This window comes from Parambassis ranga, chromosome 19 (genome assembly GCF_900634625.1).
Source record: "Parambassis ranga chromosome 19, fParRan2.1, whole genome shotgun sequence".
Taxonomy (NCBI): domain Eukaryota; kingdom Metazoa; phylum Chordata; class Actinopteri; family Ambassidae; genus Parambassis; species Parambassis ranga.
The window spans coordinates 21,309,549-21,332,253 of NC_041039.1; the positions used below are offsets into that span (position 1 = coordinate 21,309,549).

The window sequence follows — 22,705 nt, forward strand, 5'->3', positions numbered from 1 at the left end:
GCCATGGACTGTGGTTAAGAGCTCAGGTTTTGAAGTTAGCTGCAGAGTCTGGGCTGTAAACATGTTTATTTTTGCTGTAAAGTTAAGACAGTTTAACATGAGGGTCTATGGGAATTGACTCATTTCTAGAGACACCCTCAAGTGGCCACTAAAGGAACTGCAGCTTCTGGTTCTTTGTTGATTTCTCAGCTGAATCTTAGGAGATAGATACCAACATTGTACATAAGACATGTTATTTCTCTCAATGTTCATCCACTGTTTTGTAAAAACCAGATGAAAAATGAAAGTGGAGGGAGTGAACTACCACTGGATGTTGCAAACAGACTGCTCCTTCTCCGACGTGGATCCATTTCTGTGGAGGTTCAAGTCTTTGGAAGCCAGCCAGTCCCCTGTCAGTCTGACTAAGCTGCCGAGTTTTAGATTGGAGTGGGGATGTGCTCACCAGCTGTGAGATTAAGGGGAACTGATCGATGGCCTTTCTGATTGGCTCTCAGGGTGTCCCAGCAGCGTCCAATCCCCTTGGATCGGATGGTTGTCCTCGGCCGAGCCAAAAGCAATTCTTCCTCCACGCAGGGGCCAAATAAGATCACTGACCTGAAGCTACGAGGCCACGCTCGGAGGTTCCGTCTCCATTCGCCTGCACTCCTCATTTCTCTGGAAAAAATGAGACAGACAGAAGAGGGAGAGGTGGGGAAGCAGATGAAATTTATATGAAGAGAATTTTGCAGCATCTCACATTTACACTTTACTTTTTTTTTATTTATTGTACCGTTTCCTGACATCTTTCTTATTAAGAGTTAATGCCTGCTGAGTTTCTGCACTGCTCGCTGCAGAAATTACCTGTCAGTCAAACTCAGTGAGAGGCACTGTGATGTCTGTTTCCTTAGATTTTCTGTCGAGTCTCTGTAGGTGGAGCTCTTCTTCTTCTGTTTCTGTTCAGCCACAGCGCTGCTCCTGCCAACTTCAGGCTTTTATTTTTTGTGTATGTACTCAAAGCAAACTGCTGTAGCTGCTGCTGGAAATATAACATGCATGACTTCCTGTGCGGCAAAGACTTTTTTAGAAGAGGGAGAAAACTCTTTGCTTCGAAGGCAGGAGTGAGTTTCTCTGAAAAGAAGTGATTTGTTTAAGAATCACAAGAACATACAAAGCAGATAAAAAGACGCTTGTGAGTGTGTAAATGTGTGACTGCGACTTCATGTTGAATAATATCTGATGCTACTTCCAGTGATCCCAGAATAAGAGACTCCTGCAGAGAGTCAGCTTTCATTTGCCACCTGTGCTGCGACGATGATGAACGTGAGGAGGCTGCAGAGTTTCCTGAGGGCTCCACCTATCAACAAATGTTCTCCGCTTAGATGCACAGAGGAGCATTTTGTATTAAAATCACAAGTTTATTTAACTTACAGAAGCTGTCTTTTAACAGACATAATTACTCAACATGTCATTATCTTAGCTCTTATCTTAGCCTAAAAAATCTTAGTTAGGACTCTTATCTTAAAAGTGATTTAAGAACATTCTCAGAGCGACTCTGAGGAAGGAGCAGACTGGAAGTTTGACCTCAGTGAGGAGGCGTGTTTTTTTGCAAAGTGTGACGCATTGTTTCAGGAGATGTGATTGGTTGACAGAAAAACATGAGAACATGTTCCTAATAATATAAACAGCATAGAATGGACAGTGACATGAAGGCTTGTAGTCTCAGATGTTGATGTGATCATAGACACAAAGGGCTTGGATGTGATTCAGCCTGTATGACATTAAGGTGGGACGACTTGCTCAGCTGTCATCAACTTTCTGTGATTGCTGTCTGTTACATAGAGGCGCTGGTTGGAGCAGATTCACCTGCAAACAAAATGGAAACAGGTGAAAGAACACAGAGACCAGACTGGAGGCTCAGCTGCTGGAGTGGTTGTCCACCACCTGTAAGATCAGTGGTTCGATCCCCACACACTTAACCTGTGAATGTGTGTGCTTGTGTGTGTGAAAGGGGTAAATGTAAGTAGTGTAAAGTAGTGTTTTGTGCTTTAGTGCTTTAGTGTTTAGTGCTTTGAGTACCAGAGTAGGTAGAAAAGCACTATGTAAGAGCAATGCTCAACCTTTGAAGTGTAAAAGGTGAGGGTATGTCTGCACCACAAACATTATAATCTAATCTGCAGTGTTTTAGCAGCTCACTGTCACTCATGGTTCTGAGGATGTTCCTCCTCTCTGTCCTCTCTGTTTAAGGCTCTCTTAAGCTCTGAAAAGTCCTCCTCTCCTCGTAACAGTTTTCACCTTAAGACCTCTTTTAAGGGCTAAGATGTTTTATCTTTACTGGGATTTAAACTTAATTATAAGGGGAAATTCTCAGAAAACATCATAATTATGAGAATTTTCCTAGAATTTCACCACTCAGGGTAACACTTAGCACTAAGAATTTTGGTAAATAAGGCCCCTGATCTTCATTCATAGCAACAGTCTGTTATGCATAGCAACAACCCAACCAACTAGAACAGAGCTATTAGTTTTGCGGCTTCTTTTGGACATTTTGCAGCCAATAGGATTGACTGAAAGTTTGAGGTTGTCTGTGGTTGGTTTAAGTTGTATCTGTGTTGATGCTGTTTTGCACTGCTTTTGTATTTTTTTTTTATTTTTTTTTGCCGTCATTCAGCGATACACTTCTTTAACTTTTTCCTGTCAGAACCAGACTATTGCTGATAAACATTTTAGGATGAGGGACACACTGTGGGACAGCATTGCTGCATGTTTTTAGCACACTTTGCACTCATACTGTCATGCAAACTGTTTCACTTCACTGGACGCTGGATCTATGTATCTTGTTGGGTCTGTTACTTTAATTTCTGAAGTATTGCAAAATAATATGAATGTAATTGTAAATGTGGGTTTTTATATTTTACAAACATAACTTTCTACCTGAATTATAACTAATGTATCTCTTATAATTTATAAGAGATACATTAATATATCTCACATTTTCCTGAAAGTATATTTTATTTTTAAATCTGTAATAACTTATATTATTATTATTATTATTATATTTACATCTAAAGCCAGTTTGATTTGAACTGGTTTTCTTTGACTGATCACAGCTGGGACTGTACAGCTGGATTCAATGATGGCCGAGTTCCATAAAGTGTCCCAGCATGCACAAATATAAGACCTCCCCTTAGAGGAATGCAGCCATCATTAATACACCTGCTTCCCCCACTGTGACACCGCAGACTGTGAAAAAGATCTATTGAATTGATTCCGTGTGTAATTTATCAACTTCCATGAGCAGGAAATCATTAAACCTGAAAGAAAGAAAAAAGTAAACAGGACATCTGTGCTGCCACCTAGTGGAAACATTTGGACACACTGCTTGGTTTTAGAAGTAAAGCTCCTGATAATGGTGCATTTCTCACTCCTCCTGCATCCTCTCTCTCACACACAGGAAATTCCTCTTTTTTCGGAAGGCTTTGGAGAAATGCTTCCATCTAATTAAATTTAAGCTCACAAAGACACAGCAGAGCTGCAGCAGGCGTCTTATTAAGCAATGTTTAACTTTAATTTCCTCTGGAGCAACCAGTGTTTTTACAGTATTTACAAAAGGGACACATTCTTATTTTTCTCGATGTGGGGTACATTCTTTCTCTACAGCATCATGGTGACATAGGGGAGAAACACAGTACAGCCTGAATGCCCTTAAATGGCATAAAGTCATGTTTGCAGTCACATTCAATATGCAACATTCTTCCATTTTTAAATGAACAATACAAGAATAACTGAGCACCATGTGCAATATCACAACGACAGTTTATAGTACTATAAAAGTTCTTATGTAGCCTTTAATTAGATCAGTTGGACTATAGTTGAATACAGCCTCCAAAGTACAACTTCAACAAAATCATGGTGCAAAGATTTACTTCCTTCTTAACTTAAATTGGCAGGATTGTAACCTTTTACTGGGACTGTTTCCACTCAGACACATCACTGTGAGGAATTCTTACACTCGACCAATCCCAGGATCAAACATATGTTAATGTTTTCTCTCGGCATGCTGCAGCGCAGGCCCACAGTTAAAGGTAGGGTAGGAGATTTCATTCTGATGCACTTTTGGTTAAATTAGTGTAACTTCTCTTTACAATCCGATAGCAACCAATTAGTTCGGCAGTTTCGCTTTAAAACGAAGAATATGAATCATCTGTGGAAGCTATAAAACGCTAAAAACATCAGCCAATCCTCCGGGTGGACCCTGCGCGGAGTATTGGCTGGTTGTCACTCTCTTCCTGCTCTGCGCGCACCAGAGAGGTACGTGCATGATGGCCGAAGTCACAGACCGCAGCTCGTCTTCAGGTAATGCGCGTCCATGTGATTGGGAGGCGTGGCTTCGGGGTGAGCTCCGAGAGAAAGGGGCGTGTGTTTACTTTTGAAATCTGGCTGACTCTCACTGAGTTTTCAAAATCTCCTACCCGACCTTTAACATGCTAACATGCTATGAGCACACTGATGAGGAGGACACTGTGGAGCTGTGCGAATGTTCAACAAACATTGTCACGAATTAATCAGCAGCTGCTTAGTCTTATCTCAAGATGATTAGCTCACTGACGGATTTGAGGAAAAGGTCTTATTTTTTTTAGAGAAATTGAAAACATAAGCCAGGTGTTGTTGAGTTCCTTTCACTGTCTGTATACAGAAAGGTTTGTCCCTTTGACCCGGGTCCGTACACCGAGCGTCCCCTCTCTGGGATCCTCACACCGACTTCCTCCTCTTGCCGAACATGTTGTTGATGAGCTTGGCCATCGATTTGGAGCCGCTGTACCGACGCCGGTCAGCTCGGTACTTCAGGTGCTCCATCACCTGCCGGATGAGCTGCGTGAAGAGGTTGGCGATGTCCTGGTAGCTCTCGGCTGCTGAGACCTCCTGGAAGTGACAGCGGTTCTCCTGCGCCAGGCAGCGGCCTTCGTCCTCGTGCACCTGCCGGGCGTGGCACAGGTCCTGCTTGTTACCCACCAGACACACGGGCACATCCGTCTCCCTGGAAAACAGTCAGCATGAGGAGCAGATGATGATGATGATCATGGTGATGTCTTAAGAAACACCACCCAACCCCCAGCACTCTCCTGTAAAGCATGAATTTATGGACATATTTGATCTCCGTATCTCCTCTGAAAAGCCGGTGTCCATGATTTCTGCCCATACATCACACATCTCTTCCCTTCACACCAAATGTGTTGGCTACCTGTAGGTTTGTAGTGAATCCCTCACTCGTCAGCATGAATCATTTATCAGTTTGAGTGTCAGGACTTCGAACATTCCTCAAAACTGCATGAAGATCCCGGTTCAGCTTCAGAGATGTTTGAGATATTTGAGCTGTTTTATTTTGAAACGTCATGTTTCATCTTCATCATGGGTGTAAATTAATTTGATAACTGTCTGTACTGTTGAGTTGACTTGTTTCAGTGTTTGGGACATTTCCTTGTGTTTCTTGTACTTCCTGTTTTATTTTGTTAGGAGTTTCCTCTCCCTTCTGATTGGCTGCTTCACCCTCACTGTTTCCACCTGCGTCTCATTGCCATCACCTGGTGTATTTAGTCCATGTGCCTGCTCTGTGTCTGTGTCTGTTTCTCTGTTGTCCTAGTTTATCTTCATGCTCTTGTGTTAAAATATAACTGTGTTTTGCTCACTTCTGGGGGAGAAGATTTTAGTTCTGGTGCAGCACAACAATTTGTTTGGTGTTTTTTTGCATATTTAACTGAAGGCTATGAAAGCCAGAAGGATTTTTGTTTTTCATATTTCTTTAATTTAAACTCAAAGCCGTCTCTTGTCTGACCCTTTGCAGCTGTCCGTGCGGGCCTCCCGAATCTGACACAGGATGTTCATGGCGTTGATGAAGGAAGTGCGATCGCTGATGTTGTACACCACCACGAAGCCATCCGCCCAGTCCAGCGGCTCCTCCAGTATACACCTGGCCTCTGAGCTCTGCCACAGAGAACACATGCTGTTATTTTGGAAGCACAGTGAGTGGGTTTTTGTTTTGTTTTATCGGGCAGAAAACATGTCAAACATGCAACATGTGCAGAGCCAGACTCTGACTCTGTCCAGGTTTTTGACCTTGAGGAGATATAAACAAAGTAAGGGGGACATGCCTGCGCACTGTAAAACCCATTTAACCCTTACTCTTTATTGACTCCATAGTTTCTTTATGCGGTCCGGGTCAGAAGGGCAGGATATTGACTCAGTGTTCTTCATGAGCGGACGGTCTAAAGACAATGATTGCCTCTTGGTCCTGCACCTATATGGATATTCAATAGTAAAAAGGCCTCTCATGTCTTTCATCCTGCTGGAGGGGGAGTGAACAGGTTATATGTGGCTCCTGTCTTCAGTGAGACAGCCATCAGGATTTTCTCATAAAACCTTTCAGCTCTAAGTGCTGTACTGATCGCACACGTGTGCCCACGACGTCACTATACGACCGTGGTTCACTCGAGGTTATGGACAGGTGGTCTGTGGCCTGAAACCCGGCCGGTGTTTTACTGCCGTCGACCCATTTAAAGACATTTTATCATCAGTCTCAAAATTCCAACAGGCTAAACTTCCAGAGTACTCCAGTCTATCTGATGAAAATGCAGTTTAACGCAAATGGAGAAAAAACTTTTATTTATTTATTTTTTTTAGGACATTTTAACATGGAGGTCTATGGGGACTGGCTCTGCTCTAGTGGCCATTTGAGGAACTGCAGGTTCTCGAAATGTAAGTAGCCTATATATTGACATTTTTATGTGATAATGCACAAATGTAACATTATGTTGGGCAAAACGTCCATATGTTTGGTTTAGCATACAGGTAGCCATGTGTTGTACATGAGGATGTGTTGTGTACCTGAGAACAGGGATCAAAAACCTCCAGATTCAGCTGCCTGCCGTCAATCGACAGCCTTTTATGGTACAGGGAATCTGTGGTGAGGATCAAAACAATCAACAAAGGGATCACATCACCACCCATGGTGTCTGCACATACACCGTTTCCTCCTGAACTAAAACCAAACTTACGTCAAAATGTCATGTCGTCAAATCTGGAAACACTTACTGGTGTTGGAGGCATATTCTCCGATGAAGCGCCTGGTCAGGAAGCGCACAAGGACAGCTGCAGGAAAGAGATGAAATGAAGAAGAACACAATGAAGCGTGGCATCTTTACACCGCCATCCCTCACAGATGGCAGCTGTGGAGGTAAAAATACGACCACGCAGTGCCAGCAGTGCCTCAGACCTGCAGTGCCTCACATGAAAGTGAGTGCTGGAAGGTCTGTGTGCACATGTGGCTGGCTGAATGCTTATATCCCCCAGTTTCAGTTAAAGACTGGAGTTTAAAGCGCTGAGCTCGGGAAGCTCGTTGCTAACGGTGGGCCTCCAGGAGCCGAGGTTATACCTAGGCTCCAAAAGAATCAGCAGAACAACAGGCAGAGCAGTAAAGAGTATAAAAACATATTAGCACAGGCACGTGAAGCCTCCAGAGGCTGCGCTATCTCCACAGCAACAGCTCTGCTTCACTGCCTGGCTGCGAGCATGGAGACGTCCCATTGTTTTACGAAGCTTGAATACAGCACTGAGCCAATCAGTTCTAACCACAACCACAAAGACTGAACACTGATACAGCTAAGCAGCAACAAGGCTCCCCCAAATCCCCCACCCTCTGCCCAGACAGCATTTTCACTTAAAAAAACAACGTGGAATGTGTCTGATTCAAGGTATTTCCTCCAGAAATGAACTGTGTGGACAACAACAGGCAAACTGACAGCCAACGACAGGCCGGAAGATCTAAAGGAAGCCACAGGTAGACTGACTGACGATTAAACATCCACACATGATGTGTTTTCCCCGTTCCAACCTTGAAAATGATCCATGTGATAGATGAGTTTCATTTTAACAAAGTGAGAGACTCTCCGGAGGCAGAAATAATCTCATTATTTCATTCAAAGCTCAATAAACAGAGCCAATAATCCTACGTCTGGTTGTGTAACACAGCACAAAGCCCATGTGGAGAAAAAGCCTTGAAACCTGCAGTAGACACTGCACAGGTGGGATTCACAGAAAGTTAAGTAAACAGGCAAACACATGTAAACATGATCAGTCAGCAGCAGAAATGCTCATTTTGGCTTAGCTAGTCACCAAATATTGACATTATCAATAATTACGAGTATGTATTATTAGTGTTAAATAACCATGTTAACATGAAACAACAATTAAATGATTAAAACCATTATCATGACAACACATGCAGCAAATGCTCAGAACTATTTAAAGAACCTATGTTTCCAGGGGGACCCCAAAATGTGACGAGCACAGGCAACTTAGCCCTATAATACCCTAAAATTAAGCTCATTTTCAACTACATTATTTAAAGGCAGACTTAATAAAAATAACTTCACACACTTCACAACGCTTAAACGAAAAGACTGCCACAGCCTGGTCCGTCACTTTTTGGAGTCCCCCTGGAAACGTTCACATTTTTTGCATTGCAGTGTTGTTATATTTCATAATGACTGTCTTTGAGATAAATTAAACACACTCAGACAGCTGCCACACTTACTCTGGTTATCGTTTTATATATAATTAATATTTATATTAATAATAATAAATGTTTATGTAAACACTTTTCTATATGTTGTGATCATAAATAAACAAATTAATGGTTAATTAAATACATAAAAATAAATCAGCAGATGATTATGTTTGCACAAACTAACACATAAGAACCAGGATCTGAGCAGAAAAACACTGAAGCCATGTTCAGCCCGGAGAACAGGCAGCCTACCTGGTGTGAGGACTTCCATCTCCTCTCCTCACACCACACATTATCTGAAACCACACCAGGCTAACGTTCTTTTTAACATTCTTACTGAAATAAGATGAAGCAGCGGCTCACCTGATTTCCCGGCCCCCTGGCTGCCCAGCAGGGCCAGCTTGATGTCGTTCATGCCTGCGCTCTGTCAGGTCCTCGGCTGGCTCTCCGGCTGCAGCTCTGTGTAGTGTCTGGTATTTGGGTTACTGTCGGCACTTTAATACTCCTTACAGTCCAGGCAGGGTGGAAGTACGAGGGTGCCCACCCTCCCCTCTCCTCCCCTCTCCCTTCTAAGAGCTGTTTCACTTTTTAAAGCCAGAGGGAGAGTGGGGAAAACAAGCACCCCCCCTCCTCTCCTGTTTCTGTCCATGTGCCAGGAGCTCCTTTATTATCTCCCACACCTCTCCTTTCCTCTCCCCCCCTCCCTCAGTCTGTCTGTTTTCCTTCTTTCTTCTCTTGTGTCCATATATCTCCTCTCTGTCGCTGCCCCCTCCTTCACAGAAGGTTCCTCAAAGGTCATGACTGACTCCATCTATTGTGCTGGTCTTGTTCTCAACACTGTAACTGTAGTCCTGCTGCCATCTATGGACATTTGTGCTATTCTCCACAGAGAGGAGATATGGAGGAGATATGGAGGATCTTTCTCCACCAGAGGAAGAAAATACTTCATGGTTGGAAGTTTAAAATAGAAGGTCAAATTACCTAGTTTCAAGAGAAACACATCCTTAAAATGTGTAGCTGAAAGTATGAAAAATTAGTATAGAGCTCCTCCATTCACTTTAAAGAAAAAAAAACATTTTATGAGAGGTTCAATTCAAGCTTATTATATATATATATATATATATAATAGAAAGGGCTAAATAGAATGATAGAATTTGTTTCTTAATGTATGTAGTTGAGGGTCAACATTAAATTTGAAAGATTCCCCATTCACATGAATAGGCCTAAAATTTAGGAAAGATACATTTTAACAACAACAACAACCATCCGATGAAACGACCAAAAGTAAGATGAGCTAAGCGATTAAATTAACGTAAAACCTTCATGCTTATGGTGCTTAATTTGTATGGTGTTTGTACCATAGCACTCAAGTTAAGCTAAGCTATGCTACGCTCATCAATGCTAAACAATGTTCAGAGAGTTGTTATATGTGTGGTCAATGCTAATATTTACATCTATATAAGAACTCTGAGCTCTGTATTTAGTAAGAGACGGTGTTGCTTTTGTCGCATTAGCCCCATTAGCTTCTGCTTGTTAGCATTTCAAATGAAGGCTTATGTTCTGGATTGTCATTTTCTGGGCAGAATGGGGCTCCGTACATGGTGGCTTTTACATTCACTTTGGACATTTAGGAGGGTCAGGCAGCGATATGATGAGAAAACCCTGTGATGACTTTGGTAACACTCTTTATCAGCTGTGTGTCACAGCTCAGCAGACTGAAGAAGCAACACGGTAAAGTCAAGGCTTTGATCGCAGTGTCAAAAAAAAAGAAAGTAAAAACATGAGAGATCCGGCATAAAAACACTGATTACTGCATCGGTCATAATCCTGACATCAGATGGGATCGATTCGGACAAGCAATCCATCTCCTTCAGCCTCAGCCGCCGCACAAAATTTGGCACTTACAGCCAATAAATCATCCTGAAGTAGCTTCGATTTCACAGACACAGACCGCAGCCAACAAAATGAATATTCCTGAGATGGAAACAGGTTTTTTTTGTTTGCACGGAACTTCTACAAACTGTATTTCTGCATTGAACAGTCTGTTCTGTTGACTCTTTTTAAACATCACGCATGTAAACAGAGCTTTTACACATTTCAAACTTCTGTCTCCAAACTTCCTTTTTTGGAGTTTAGAGTTCTCCTTTCTTCTTGTTGACCTTGGATTCTAAAAAACAAAAAGCCATAACAATGAAATGAAAACAACCCGACCACATGATGTGTGCCTCCAAATCCATTCATAAGGCACGGCACGCTGACTGAACGGGTTTCTGAAATGTTTACTAAATCATCCCCGTTCCACTCAGACATGTTTAGATATCATATTTCCTGCAAATCAGCCTGTATGAGGCAAACATAATTGGATCCAGAGCACTTTATGAAACCATTTCTGACACGTGAATCACAGAAGATGAAAAATGAATAGCCTAAAATTGGAAATTGTTCTAAAATATAACCTTAATCATGCATAATCCCCCAAAATTATAATCACTTTTGGATGCAGAAACACTTGAGCTTGGTCACATGTGAAAACAGTGTGGTCACATTTCCCTCTCGGGCCTCGTGTTGTCTGTGGACATTCCTGCTGCAGTCAGATAGAATCTGCAGTATTTCCTCTGTTTTGCTTCCAAGGTGAGCGGCGCAGCGAGCGGCGCAGCCATCCATGGCGGCTTCTAATCAGGCAGAGAGGGAGCAACCTTCTCCTGAGCTGATCAACACGTGGCCTGCGGAGGGATTTTCACATGGGACGTCGTCATGTGCCCACAAAACTCACACACACACCACGAAGCACATTACCCTCCCCAGCTGTGCACACACACACACACAGGAAACTTCAACAAATCAACATCAAAGGGAACCAGAGCACATCTGCATCATTACATAACGCCTAACCTGTCTGAAAGGTCTGTTTATGCTGTAAAATGAGATTATCTATCTATGACGTGGGAAACATCATGTTGGAATGGAGACGTGTGTGAGATGCCAGAGCGAAATATGTATTTGATGATATGTTTCCCAGAAATACAAGAGAATCTACGAGGTTACAGATGTTTGAGTAGTTTAGGTTATCTTACAGTAGACACACACTCATTAGTCTACTTTGACTTAAGGATGTGATAAAAACCCAAGGTATAAACCAAACTTCACTTTAACTAATTATACTTTAACAATTATAGCTGGGATTAATTAAGTTCTTTAGTTTTTAATTGAGCTTTGCTGTATGAATATGCCTTAACTTAAGAATGCTAATGCTAATAGTGCTACAAAACAAAATGATAGAAGTTGGATAACACCTCTGCTATCTTAGTTAGCATGCTAACACTGTCGCTTAGCTTAGCGTAGCTTTGGAAAAGTCAAACATACTGAAGATATTAGAGTTATTATAAATATTAGCATTGTATAGTTTAGCTTCCCTTCATTTATTTGGCTTCAGTTTAGTAACCACACTGTAAAACAACATTTACACTACAGATCCAACGATTTTCTTACAGTAAAAACAAATATTAGCATTGTTTAGCATAACTTAGATTAGCTCAGCATCAAAGTACATAAACACCATGAAGCTAAACTAGCTTTCTGTAGCATAGTAGCTGGCTGTCTGATATTAGCTTATTATTGTTATTATGCAATATTTTTATCATATTTTAAAGCCGTTGTGACTCTGTGAGGACACACTGGAAGACTTTATGGTGCCGAACAAGCTGGAGGTGGACGCTGCTGTTCTGCTGCTGCTAAATGTGTAAAAGCTTGGCTTAAAGCAGCTGCAGATGAAGGAAGGAGTGACTGCATGGAAAAAGACATAATTAGACCTATTCATCTTTTTTCAGGAAAGACAAACAGCAGAAAGAGACGGATGAAAAACATGGCCGTCACTTCCACTGATGCAGCATCAGCGATGTGATCCATTGTTTTGGGCTCATTTGGTGCCGTAATTGTTCCAACAAATCCGACTTTGGTGTCTGAACCTGCAGCTCTGAACCCATCTGTTGCTGTTTTATGTCTGTGGCTCCATTTGTCACTTTACCCCTCACATCTTGAAGAGGTTACTGTACAGAGCTGCTGGTGACTTCATGTGACACCGTCCTCCGGCTTGTATTTCATCCTTTCCCCTCATACTTTGTTTCCCAAATTTGGTCATTAGGGAAGCTGCTCCAGCAGGTTTCCTTTCCTGAGATTTTGGAATTATAAAGTAAAATGACTAATGATGATTGACGGTGTGTTGGGGGCCTGGGAGATGATTCTATTTTGAGGTTTTATGTGTTTAAGAGCGCTCAAATCTCCGTCTTGAGTCAAAAATCTGAGAAAAGATGAGCAGCTTTATCCCTGCTCTGTGTTTGATCCCAGAGCTTAGATAGTAAAAAATATGCCTGGAGAGAGAGGGCTGACTTCTGCGTGCTTACAACATCAAGTTCATCTTTTGTTTTTTTCCAAGATGGTGCAATAAACCATCAGCTGCACTCTCAGCAGCGTCCAAAGAAAACATTGCGCATTTTATCCACTCACAGCCACAATAATTCAACATTTTTTCTTTGCTTTTGGTGTTTAAGTGAGGAAATGAGGTTAAACGTCAGCAGCTGCAAATCTCAGCTATCAGCTCTGTGGAGGAGAAGTGGCGATGATGTATGAAACATATCAGAGGTCTACGCCAGGCTAATGGATGCTTGGTGTAAACTTCAGATGTCTTATCTTAAAGAAGACGCTCTCCGTGCAGCTGGATGTATGTTGACCTTTTTTTTTGTGCGTGTGCATTAGTGATTCACAAAACTTCAGATGGACCGAGCTTTGATGTCCTTTAATGAAACATCTGCACAGAGGAAGGAGAACCGGAGAGAAGAAGATGTGAGCCTAAGCTTTAATGGACTGAATAAAGTGGGTTTAGAGACACGGTCCCCTTCCCGTCGGTTTCCCCTCGTTTTATCTTGACATGAGCCACAGGACTGCTGGCACTTAAAAGCTTGCTCTCATCTTCCGCTGCATGTCTTCATGTCGATCCTACGGATGTACGCCAGGATCAAAGTGTTCATGATTGGAGCAGAGTGGGTTTTTATCAGCGATTGCAACACATTTTGTGTATTTCTATCCAGAAACTAATGGAGCTGTTTGATAAAAGCTTTCTGCCTGGAACAGCCTGAACTACCTGGAGACGTGTGTTTGTGTTGTTTTGGATAAATGACCCTGAGCCGGGTCTCGGGAGGACAACACGTCCTGAACCACTTAAAAAGGAAGAACCCTAATCAGAAACTGACAGCGATCAGAGAGCAGGACCACCAGGGACTGCAGAGGTAACACAGGCAGCCACAGACAGATGATCCAGACAGAGGATCCAGGACAGAGGGTCCAGACAGGTGATCCAGACCAGACAGACGATCCAGACAGCAGGGAGTGAAAAAAGAGAACTGTCAGTCTGACATGTGTGTTCCACACTTGATTCTAATTGGTCGACTTGAATCCTCCTATGTTCCCGCCCCCTGCTGAGTACCTGGCCCGCCCTGATGTGTGCCACCTGTGACTGATTGTCGACACTTCCTTTGTGTATTCAGTGTTTGTGTCTCCCCTCACTCCTCACAGGTCGTCTTGTGTGTTTTGCTCTGAGCGTTCCAGCCTTTTTTTCGAGTCTATTGCGTCTGTGTGTATGACCGTACCTGTGTTTTTGGATTGTTTACTTCAGCCTTGTCCCTTTTTCCCTTCACCTGTGTGGACTGCTTTCTTGTTTCTGACCTAGCTCCTGTCCCTTTGTCGCCTTCTTGGACTGAAAACCATGCACCGACCCTTTTTGTGTTAAAACCTTAGACGATTTTTCGCCATCTGAATCACTCATTATGCCCACGTCCTCATGTACAGATGTCACAGCATATGTAGCATTTATGCTAACGGTCATATGGATGTATTGCCAAAAAAAGTCTGTGTGGAGTGTAAAGAAGTAAAGTTGATGCAGATGGTGGAGCGACAGGTAACAGGTTGACTCTCAATCTGGAGTCTGAGGTTCAAGTCACCTGACACCTAGACCTGTTTTGTTTTTGCCCGATTGAACAAGTAAGAAACGATTCTCTTCTTTTCATGATGGGTCTGAAGCAGCGACTCATTTGCACTATTTACTTATGGACTACAGATAATTGTGTCATGTTATGTTTATATTCAGGACGTGGTGTTTACATGGAACAGGAGAAACCTGGTGCAGGATGCTATAAAATCATTTGCATTACGATGTTTCCTTTTTTGCTAACACATTGTGTATTATTAGCATGCACGTGTTGAGGCTCTGTCAGCCAAAAACAAAGCAGCAGATTCTGAATAAATAGCAACATGTTGACGCGAAGCCTTCCAGTTAAACCTTTGCTGTTCTGCATGATGTCATCCAGAAAGCATGAGGCCAGTGTCTCATGTTGGACACATTTGGCAGGTTTGCTCCTGCACAGACAGTACCGTGCAGACAGGATGATGGAGTTCGGCGGCGGCGGCGGCCTCCAGGGGGACGAGCCGGTGAGGAAATGTATTTTACTGCAGTCGGTGCCAAGCTGCTTTAATGAAACATATCACTGTCAGGTGGAGTTATTGCTCTTTAATGAGTCATTTTCAGTCTAATCACTGTGTGGGCTTCTTGTTTTTATTGGCTTTCAATATCAGTGGAGATGAGTCGCATCAATATCATTATGTCAACTTATATTTATGGAGCTAGTAAATAGATTGTTTGATGTAACCTGTGTTTTTTTTTTAAATAATAATAAACTTCTTTTTTATTAAAGTAATAAATGCACTAACATATCTTCTTGTGGCTAAAGTAATATTATTAACTTTTAACTCTTTGAACAAGAACAAACTGAAAGAAAAGCAGATAATTTAAATGTAATAAATAAAATGGAGAAATACTGTTGATTTGTTTAAAATGTGGCTCCAAAATAAAAAACGCCCCCTGCTGGGTGATTTATCAGAGTTACTGTTCAGATTAATCCAGCGATAGAAAACACAGGCTCAGATTGAATCTGCAAGTAGCATCTATATCTGTAAAAATACCTGCAAAGTGATGTTTAACGTACAAAGCTATGACCAAACCCTCACAGGTAAAATTTCTTCCCTCTGAACACATATCTCTTCTTCCTGCAGGTTTCCTTCCTCCTCCTGCTGAGCCACTGAAGGCGAGCTCCATCCTCTCGGTCCTGGCTCGCTGATGGGAACGTCCGGTCGGGAAAAATCTCCTTCAGCTTGCTCAAGAAAAACAGCTCCAGATTACGACCAGCCTGGGCCACCTCAGAGTCAGGCTGTTTTAGAGAGAGAGAGGGAGAGAGAGAGGGGGAGAGAGAGAGGGAATACCCACAAAGAACTTTATATTTCACATGATGTGGTAGCATTGTGTACAGATCTTCATGTTCCCTGGGGCCTTTTGTATTTGCAGTGGACAATTGTTTCACATTGTTTTTGATCCAGCCTATCCCAAGATTAATTGCAACTGTCCAGGCTCTGCATGTTGCAAACAGGAAGTCCTTGGTGCAACCCTAAGGAGGAGTGACTTAACCTGCTTAACTTCAGCAGTCTGAGCATGTTAGCACGACAGCTGGTCCTCACCAGGAAAACCTAGATATTTCAGTCCTTGAAAAGAGAACGTGTGTTCATTTCTCCTGCCTCAGCATTACGCGTTCATTTCCTGTTTTTAATGTCTAACCAGCCAATCTGGAAATATGGCCATATGTTCTGTTAACAGGAACATCAACGTGTCGTATCTGGCAGATGTAAATTATCGACCAAATGTGTTGTGAGGGCATGTTGCCTGCACGTCTAAGCTCAGCATGGGAGGCTCCAGCCATCACCATCATAGCAGGGACAGTGGAGTGTGATGGGAGCTGCAGATTAGCTAGCTCACTCATAATGTTGCATCATTTTTCATATACATGTAAGTAAAGGGTTAAAGGGTCGCAGCTATCACACCACTGCAGTGTTAATATCTACTGACAGATGGACAGCCTGACTGGCAGTTTTTCCATAAAGAACTCAACATGGAGCAGCTGCCCAGCTTCAACATGTGGAATTTATCCCCACAGGCAAGTGCAGAAATAATTCAATTACACCAGAAATTAGATTAAAGTGGGAAATCCACTCCGATTCACACTCACGTAATTGAAAGTAGCGCAGTTCTTGAACATCAGCAGGACGTCATCGACAAACTGTTCAGCCGTGAAGTAGTGAAGCGTGTTGCTTTTGTCCAGTTTCCTGCGAATCCCCGACAGGTCGATGGGCCTCTTGATGATCTGGTAGTAGTTCCGGGCCTGGAGAACGTTCACACATTAGATCATTGTTGGGAGAGAATACATGTTTTATTAAAGAGACATGAAACATATCTGAGCAGGCGTGTTTTTAGTACTCATGCAGGTTGTTAAAACAATGACATACTGAAGTCATGCTGTGCTGTTTCAGCCCAGCAGACATTCGATGTAAATCTGCTTCACTGACCAGAGGGCTGACGGGTTCGTGGAACGGAGCGCTGAGCAGGTTACAGTACAACAACAGAGTCAGCTTCTCACACCTCTGCAGAGAGAAGAGCACAGAGCACATGCTAACCATCGGCCTCAGAGATCAGACCCAGATCCCAAACCGCTGCTCACCCTCTGGTCCTGGTTGGACAGTGTGTAGGGTGCTTTGAGTCCTCCACAGGAGTGCATGTTCTCACAGTCGTAGGCCTCCACAGGCTCCTGATCAGTCCTGCAGAGCGTACACAACCAGTCGCCGCTGTAACACAGAGGAACTCCTATTATTTTACCATCAGGAGACACTAACGGACCTTATAAGCATAAACGGACCAACACTAAAGTGCAAATGGAGCAGAAACAGGTGTCTGCAGACCTGTGTGCACTTACAGAGGTAAGCTAATGAGAGGAGGCATGTGACAGACCAGGTGGTAGACTTTAGGACAGCGGTCGCAGCAGAGCAGGTCTCCTCCGTTCAGACAGACGGCGCAGAAATCTTCGCTCTCCATCTCCTCCTTCACAGCTTCAGCTTCAGGCTGCTGGATGCAGCAGTCAGCCTGTTCCTCTGAGCAGCAGAGATCCGCTCTGTGGTCTTCACCATCCTCCAGTTCACTCACAGCTGCTTCAAAGTTCATTTCAGATTCATCCTCCAGCTGCAGACATCGATCCTGATCTGCATCTGGATCCAGTTCGATCACCAGCGACTGCTCCGCATCTGGATCCAAGTAAAACGTTTCGCTTTTCCCGTCCTCAGATCCAGAATCAAACAGGATGTAAGTTTGATCCAGGTTTGAGTCACAGTCAAAGCCTGAGTCCTGCTCTGGTTCTGCAGACGGGGAGCTGTCAGGACAGAACGGCTCAGTCCAGGATGTGTTCTCTGTTCGACCGAGATCAGCCGACTCTGCTGGTTCGCACTCAGGTGATCCTTCTCTTATCTCCAAAACATCTCCCTCGTTTGGACTGAATCCATTCTGTTAGCAGAGGTTGGGACACAGAGGTCAGAAAGGTCAGGAGGCCAGGAGGGTTTATCCCTGAGACAGATCACAGCTACTGCAGCTTCTTTTCTGTACCTGTTGAGGACGCTCTGAGGACACGTCACCGTGGAGCTCTGCTTGTGTTTGGCGGGGCAGTCTTACCAGAGAAACCACAGGCTGCAGAGATGGCAAGAACACAGACTGGAAGTTCAGACGCTCCAGGCTGACCACAGCTATATGAGAATTACCCAGAATCCTCTGGGTCTCAGGGTGAATCCTGTGAAAATATTGGTGGACTTTTTGTTAGCAGCTCTCCGTCCAGATCAATCAAAGGCTGAAAATATTGTTCTAGGCATCTCGTCCAGCTTGCAGTTTTTATGCTAAGCTAAAGCTGCTAACATGTCAAAGCATTCTGTTACATAGGCCACGCTGTAGTTCTTTGTTTTACCTTATTCTCTTCAGCAGATCTTTAACACTTTTATCAGGAAGCCTTTTCCTTTTTTCAGATGAAGAAGTCATGCTGGTGTCTCCATTACAGGACTGGTTCGTCTCCTTTTCTGTCTCATGGAGTCCAGTCCTGCTGAGCTGTTGTTTAATACAGACTTCGGTCAGTGTTATTGTCCTTAAGCAGCTGTTATGATGCTGTTTTCTTTTTCAAACATTGTGTAAATCTGTGTCACCTCTGGCAGCTCTTCTGTTGCCAGAATTGGACCGGTCTCAGGTGGCACGGCATCGGCCACCCGTGGCAACGGGGTGGCTCGCCTCTGTGGAAAGTTGCCATGGTGTCCGCGGGGTAAGTCTGCCATCTCCAGGAGATCAGGCCTCTTGGGGTGAAAAAACATTAGGAAAAAACACAGAAGAAGCTGCTGTTTGGGATCTAACATGACGGAGAAATAGTCAAATCAATACTAAATTAACAATAAGAGAATCAATTGAGTAACATTTGAGATTTATCTGATTGTTTATTTATTTAAAAATAATCCCTGTGTGTCACACACACACATACATACATACATACACACACAAATAACACAATAAACACGGCAGCTAAATGAACACAACCATTTATAAATTCATGTCAATTTTCAGTCATAATTGTGCAGCTTACCCGTGTGTGTGAGCCCAAGCTGTGAATAATAACAATGTGTCTGCTACAGAAATGCAGGTGAATGTGTCCTCAGGTGGATGGGAACCAAGCAGGAGAGGGACGGCACTACCATGTGTCCAGTGTCAAGGGGGACACGAGTGTTTTGATTGGTGGAGCGGTGTTCCAACCTGACCCCCCCTGACATTTCAGCACCCTGGGAGTCCCTGCATACAAGTGTTCACACTATGTTTCAGAGCTAATGATGTGATGCCTTCATTTATAATGATGCACAGAAGTATTCAGGATCAAGTAAAAGAATCCACATTGATGCAATGTGACAATACCTCAGCACAGGTATTCAAAGTTCCTACTAGAAGCAGCCACATTAGGGTTTATAATGTGCCATCAGCTTACTACAGGGGGGTGATCTCTAGTCTCTTTCTTTTTAAATAATAATAATAATAATATATACAATATATATTTTGTCTGTGGGACTTAGTGCAATCACATTTTAAAAATTATATATATTTAATTTATATATATTATATACTATATATATTATATATATAATTTAATTTAATATTTTTTTAATTAATTTAATTTTTAATTTAAAACAATAATTTAAAAAAATACAAAAAAATACAGTATTTTCATTTTGAAGTTTTTTTAAGTGACTGTAATCAAACATCCAGGGTTTTCCCGGCATTTATCGCTAGGCGTCGCTGTGGGTTTTTCTGCACCTTCCACCCAGGAGCAAGTCTCGCACAAAAACGCGTTGTTTCCAAATCCCGTTCCTCTTTCAACTAGCTTCCAAGATGGTAGGTGCTATCATGTCTTCCCTGTGCTGTACAAATCAGTTAAATCTCATCCCATCCTTGTTCATTTGTGCAGACAAATATCAAATGAAGGCATCTATTAGTACACATATGCCTCACGCGTAAATGTTGTGTGTTATTAATAGGATTTGTTGACCATATATGAATTTGTGAGCGCTTTACTGTAGACTCTGGTTATCTTGGGCCGCGGCTCCGGCAGTCCGCCACCTTTCTGTCTTTAGTTGTTCGCATTTTACGCACAGAATGTAATTAATGGGACAGTCGTTGTCATGCTTTATATGTTGTTTTTATCACGTAGTAAAGTATGAAAAATAAGACGTGTTTAGCTGTGTAGTTGCCGGTTAATGTGGGTGAATTAGCGTTAGCTTTGTAGGATGCTAGCCAGCGTGTATTTATACGGAGTTCCAACATGCTGTAGTTAAGCTAGTTTTCGGATAAACAGTGACCTTCCTGTCGTCTGTATTTGAAATGTTTCATAGATTTCTAATAAAGTCGTCTACCCATGTAGACTGACAGTGCATTGGCGTGTTTAGCGCTTGTAGCTAACATGCTAGCTCCAGGGGCTACGATTGAGATCAATATTAATTTCGGTCTTTTTTTCCCTCCCTGACAGCCTACCAAGAAGTCCAAGACCAGGAAGCTTCGTGGGCACGTCAGCCACGGACACGGTCGCGTTGGTAAGTATAAACAGAAGTTTTATCTGGTGAGCTTTAGAGTCAATGCAATGTATGGAGATGCAGCTAACGTGAATTTGTCCACCTCTCAGGCAAGCACAGAAAGCATCCTGGAGGTCGTGGTAATGCTGGTGGTCTGCATCACCACAGAATCAACTTTGACAAATAGTAAGTGCGTTTTGTTATTGCTAAGGTGTTGGAGCAATGTGAGTGTGTGTAATACACAGTATAAGTCAGACCTGCTTTGGAGGAAATTGTATTTATCGTAATGTGTCTGCATGCAAAAGTCTGAAATAATGAGTTTACCATCTGCTCAGATATGTTGATAAGAAGAGAAAGTATTAAGGTGTACATATATGTACGACGGACAGTACATGCTACTGGAAGATACAAATTTACAAGCAGGGGATTTGTTAAATATTAAAACAACAACTTGTTGACATTGTGCACTTCTTTGGTTTTCAGCCATCCAGGTTACTTTGGTAAGGTGGGTATGAGACATTACCATCTGAAGAGGAATGCATCCCACTGCCCTACCATCAACCTGGACAAGCTGTGGACGCTGGTGAGTGAGCAGACCAGGATCAACTACGGCAAGAAGCCCGATGGACCTGCCCCTGTCATCGATGCAGTGCGCGCTGTAAGTGTGCTCAGTTATTGCCATTATTAAAATGTCTCCAAAGCCTTTAAAAGTGACACAGCATGAAGAACCTGTTTTGCATGCTGAAAGTCTGATACTGAAATTACAGGAAAATGTTATATTTGAGGAACAGTAAAAAAAACAAACGGTAACAGTTCAGTGAAAAGGTTGCTGTATAGGTCGATAGAGGCATATGTAGGTTCAATGTAGAGATGCACCCTGGGTGTTGCATGGCCTGTAATGGTTCATGCAGAGATTATACAGTCAAAACAGTGGTGAATAACCTGTGAAAGCTTTGGAGAGAAGTTTCAGAGCAGGGTGCTGCTGGGAGTGGTGACTGAGGGTCGTCACATTTATCCGTTTTGATAGATGAATTCCCAGTGATGCTTGGCGTGATCAGTGATGAGCTTGTTATGTTGAGACACATGTAAATGAGGTGCATATGAGTTTAGTTTGGCATCATTGTTAAATCATTTATTCATGATTTTGCAGAGGAAAAAACATTTTAACCATTGTTGCACAGTTGCTCCTGTGTGTGGAATTGAGGCGTGTAAAATCCACAGCAGGTCTTTGTGTAGTTTTGTAATCACAACAGTTGTCGGGTTTAATAATAATTGTTGCACAATAATATGACCACAAACAAAATCTGTCTTGTTTTCAGTTTGTAGTGTGCCGCTTATTCATGCTGAATTTTGCTTTTATTTTTTTTTTTAGTCCATCTTTCTGTCCAGCGTGAATGTTGCTTTGAGTGTTGAAACAAAGTACTTTCTCCAATTTATCACCTCAAATATTGATCTTCTTTGTCTCTTTAGGGCTACTACAAAGTTCTGGGTAAAGGCAAGCTGCCCAAACAGCCCGTGATCGTCAAGGCCAAGTTCTTCAGCCGACAGGCCGAGGAGAAGATCAAGGCGGTGGGAGGAGCCTGCGTCCTGATGGCATAAAGCTCCTGTCAGTGTGTTTTTGCAAAAATAAACTGTATAAATGGGAACTAAGTGTTTGTCTGATTTTTAAGTTACGAAGAGCACTGGGAAGTGACAATGTGGATGTGCTGATAGGTGTGGTACACATGTCACTTTACACTCAGTGTGGTACATGAGCATTCTGTTTCTCTTTGCTTTATGAATTTAACTTACAAATTATATGGGTTTAATGATTGTTTACTTGTCATGCAAAAGGAAGTTTCATAGTCAGGATTAGGATCTTTCTTCTTTTAGACATGTTTAAGAAGTTAAATGTGTCTTTTGGGACCCAGATTAAATGTTCCTGAGTTAGAATTAGGGGAGAAAGGCTTAAAAAAAAAAAGTGTGGAACATGGAATACTCATTTTGCTGCTCATGATGTCTTTACTCTTCTGGGTCGTCTCAACATCAGTTTTTTCTTTTGGTCAGCAGTGCCTGTTTTCCATCCAATCTGCTTCCTGGCATGTGACATTGCAGAGCCCCTTTAGACCTCTTTAAATTGCTTTCTTGAGTGATGGATGACAGAATTTCTATTAAAAA

The 22,705-nt window shown here is 42.6% G+C and overlaps 2 protein-coding genes across 2 annotated transcripts; one reads left to right on the forward strand and one right to left on the reverse strand.

The window, feature by feature from the left end:
• Window positions 1–4,348: 4,348 nt before the first annotated feature.
• rerglb (RERG/RAS-like b) lies at window positions 4,349–9,027 on the reverse strand. The gene is made up of 5 exons (XM_028431215.1): window positions 8,903–9,027; window positions 7,066–7,122; window positions 6,859–6,932; window positions 5,810–5,958; window positions 4,349–5,014 (listed from the first exon to the last, which is right to left on the reverse strand). The coding sequence occupies exons 1-5, from the start codon at window positions 8,952–8,954 to the stop codon at window positions 4,729–4,731; spliced, it is 618 nt and encodes a 205-aa protein (XP_028287016.1). The 5' UTR covers window positions 8,955–9,027; the 3' UTR covers window positions 4,349–4,728.
• Window positions 9,028–19,819: 10,792 nt separating this feature from the next.
• Window positions 19,820–22,194, forward strand: rpl27a (ribosomal protein L27a). The gene is made up of 5 exons (XM_028431056.1): window positions 19,820–19,874; window positions 20,506–20,569; window positions 20,659–20,734; window positions 21,032–21,206; window positions 22,019–22,194. Exons 1-5 carry the CDS (start codon window positions 19,872–19,874, stop codon window positions 22,145–22,147), a joined length of 447 nt encoding a protein of 148 aa, XP_028286857.1. The 5' UTR covers window positions 19,820–19,871; the 3' UTR covers window positions 22,148–22,194.
• Window positions 22,195–22,705: the final 511 nt, after the last annotated feature.

What these genes read in the sequence shown, in the direction of transcription:
- rpl27a (XM_028431056.1), top strand. An exon ending in CCACGGACACGGTCGCGTTG is followed by an intron (nt 20,570 to 20,658) that starts GTAAGTATAAAC and finishes TCCACCTCTCAG; the next exon opens with GCAAGCACAGAAAGCATCCT. An exon ending in TCATCGATGCAGTGCGCGCT is followed by an intron (nt 21,207 to 22,018) that starts GTAAGTGTGCTC and finishes TTGTCTCTTTAG; the next exon opens with GGCTACTACAAAGTTCTGGG.
- rerglb (XM_028431215.1), bottom strand. Translation starts at nt 8,954, where the DNA reads ATGAACGACATCAAGCTGGCCCTGCTGGGCAGCCAGGGGGCCGGGAAA. An exon ending in CCAGGGGGCCGGGAAATCAG is followed by an intron (nt 7,123 to 8,902) that starts GTGAGCCGCTGC and finishes TCTTTCCTGCAG; the next exon opens with CTGTCCTTGTGCGCTTCCTG. An exon ending in TTTTTGATCCCTGTTCTCAG is followed by an intron (nt 5,959 to 6,858) that starts GTACACAACACA and finishes TCTCTGTGGCAG; the next exon opens with AGCTCAGAGGCCAGGTGTAT.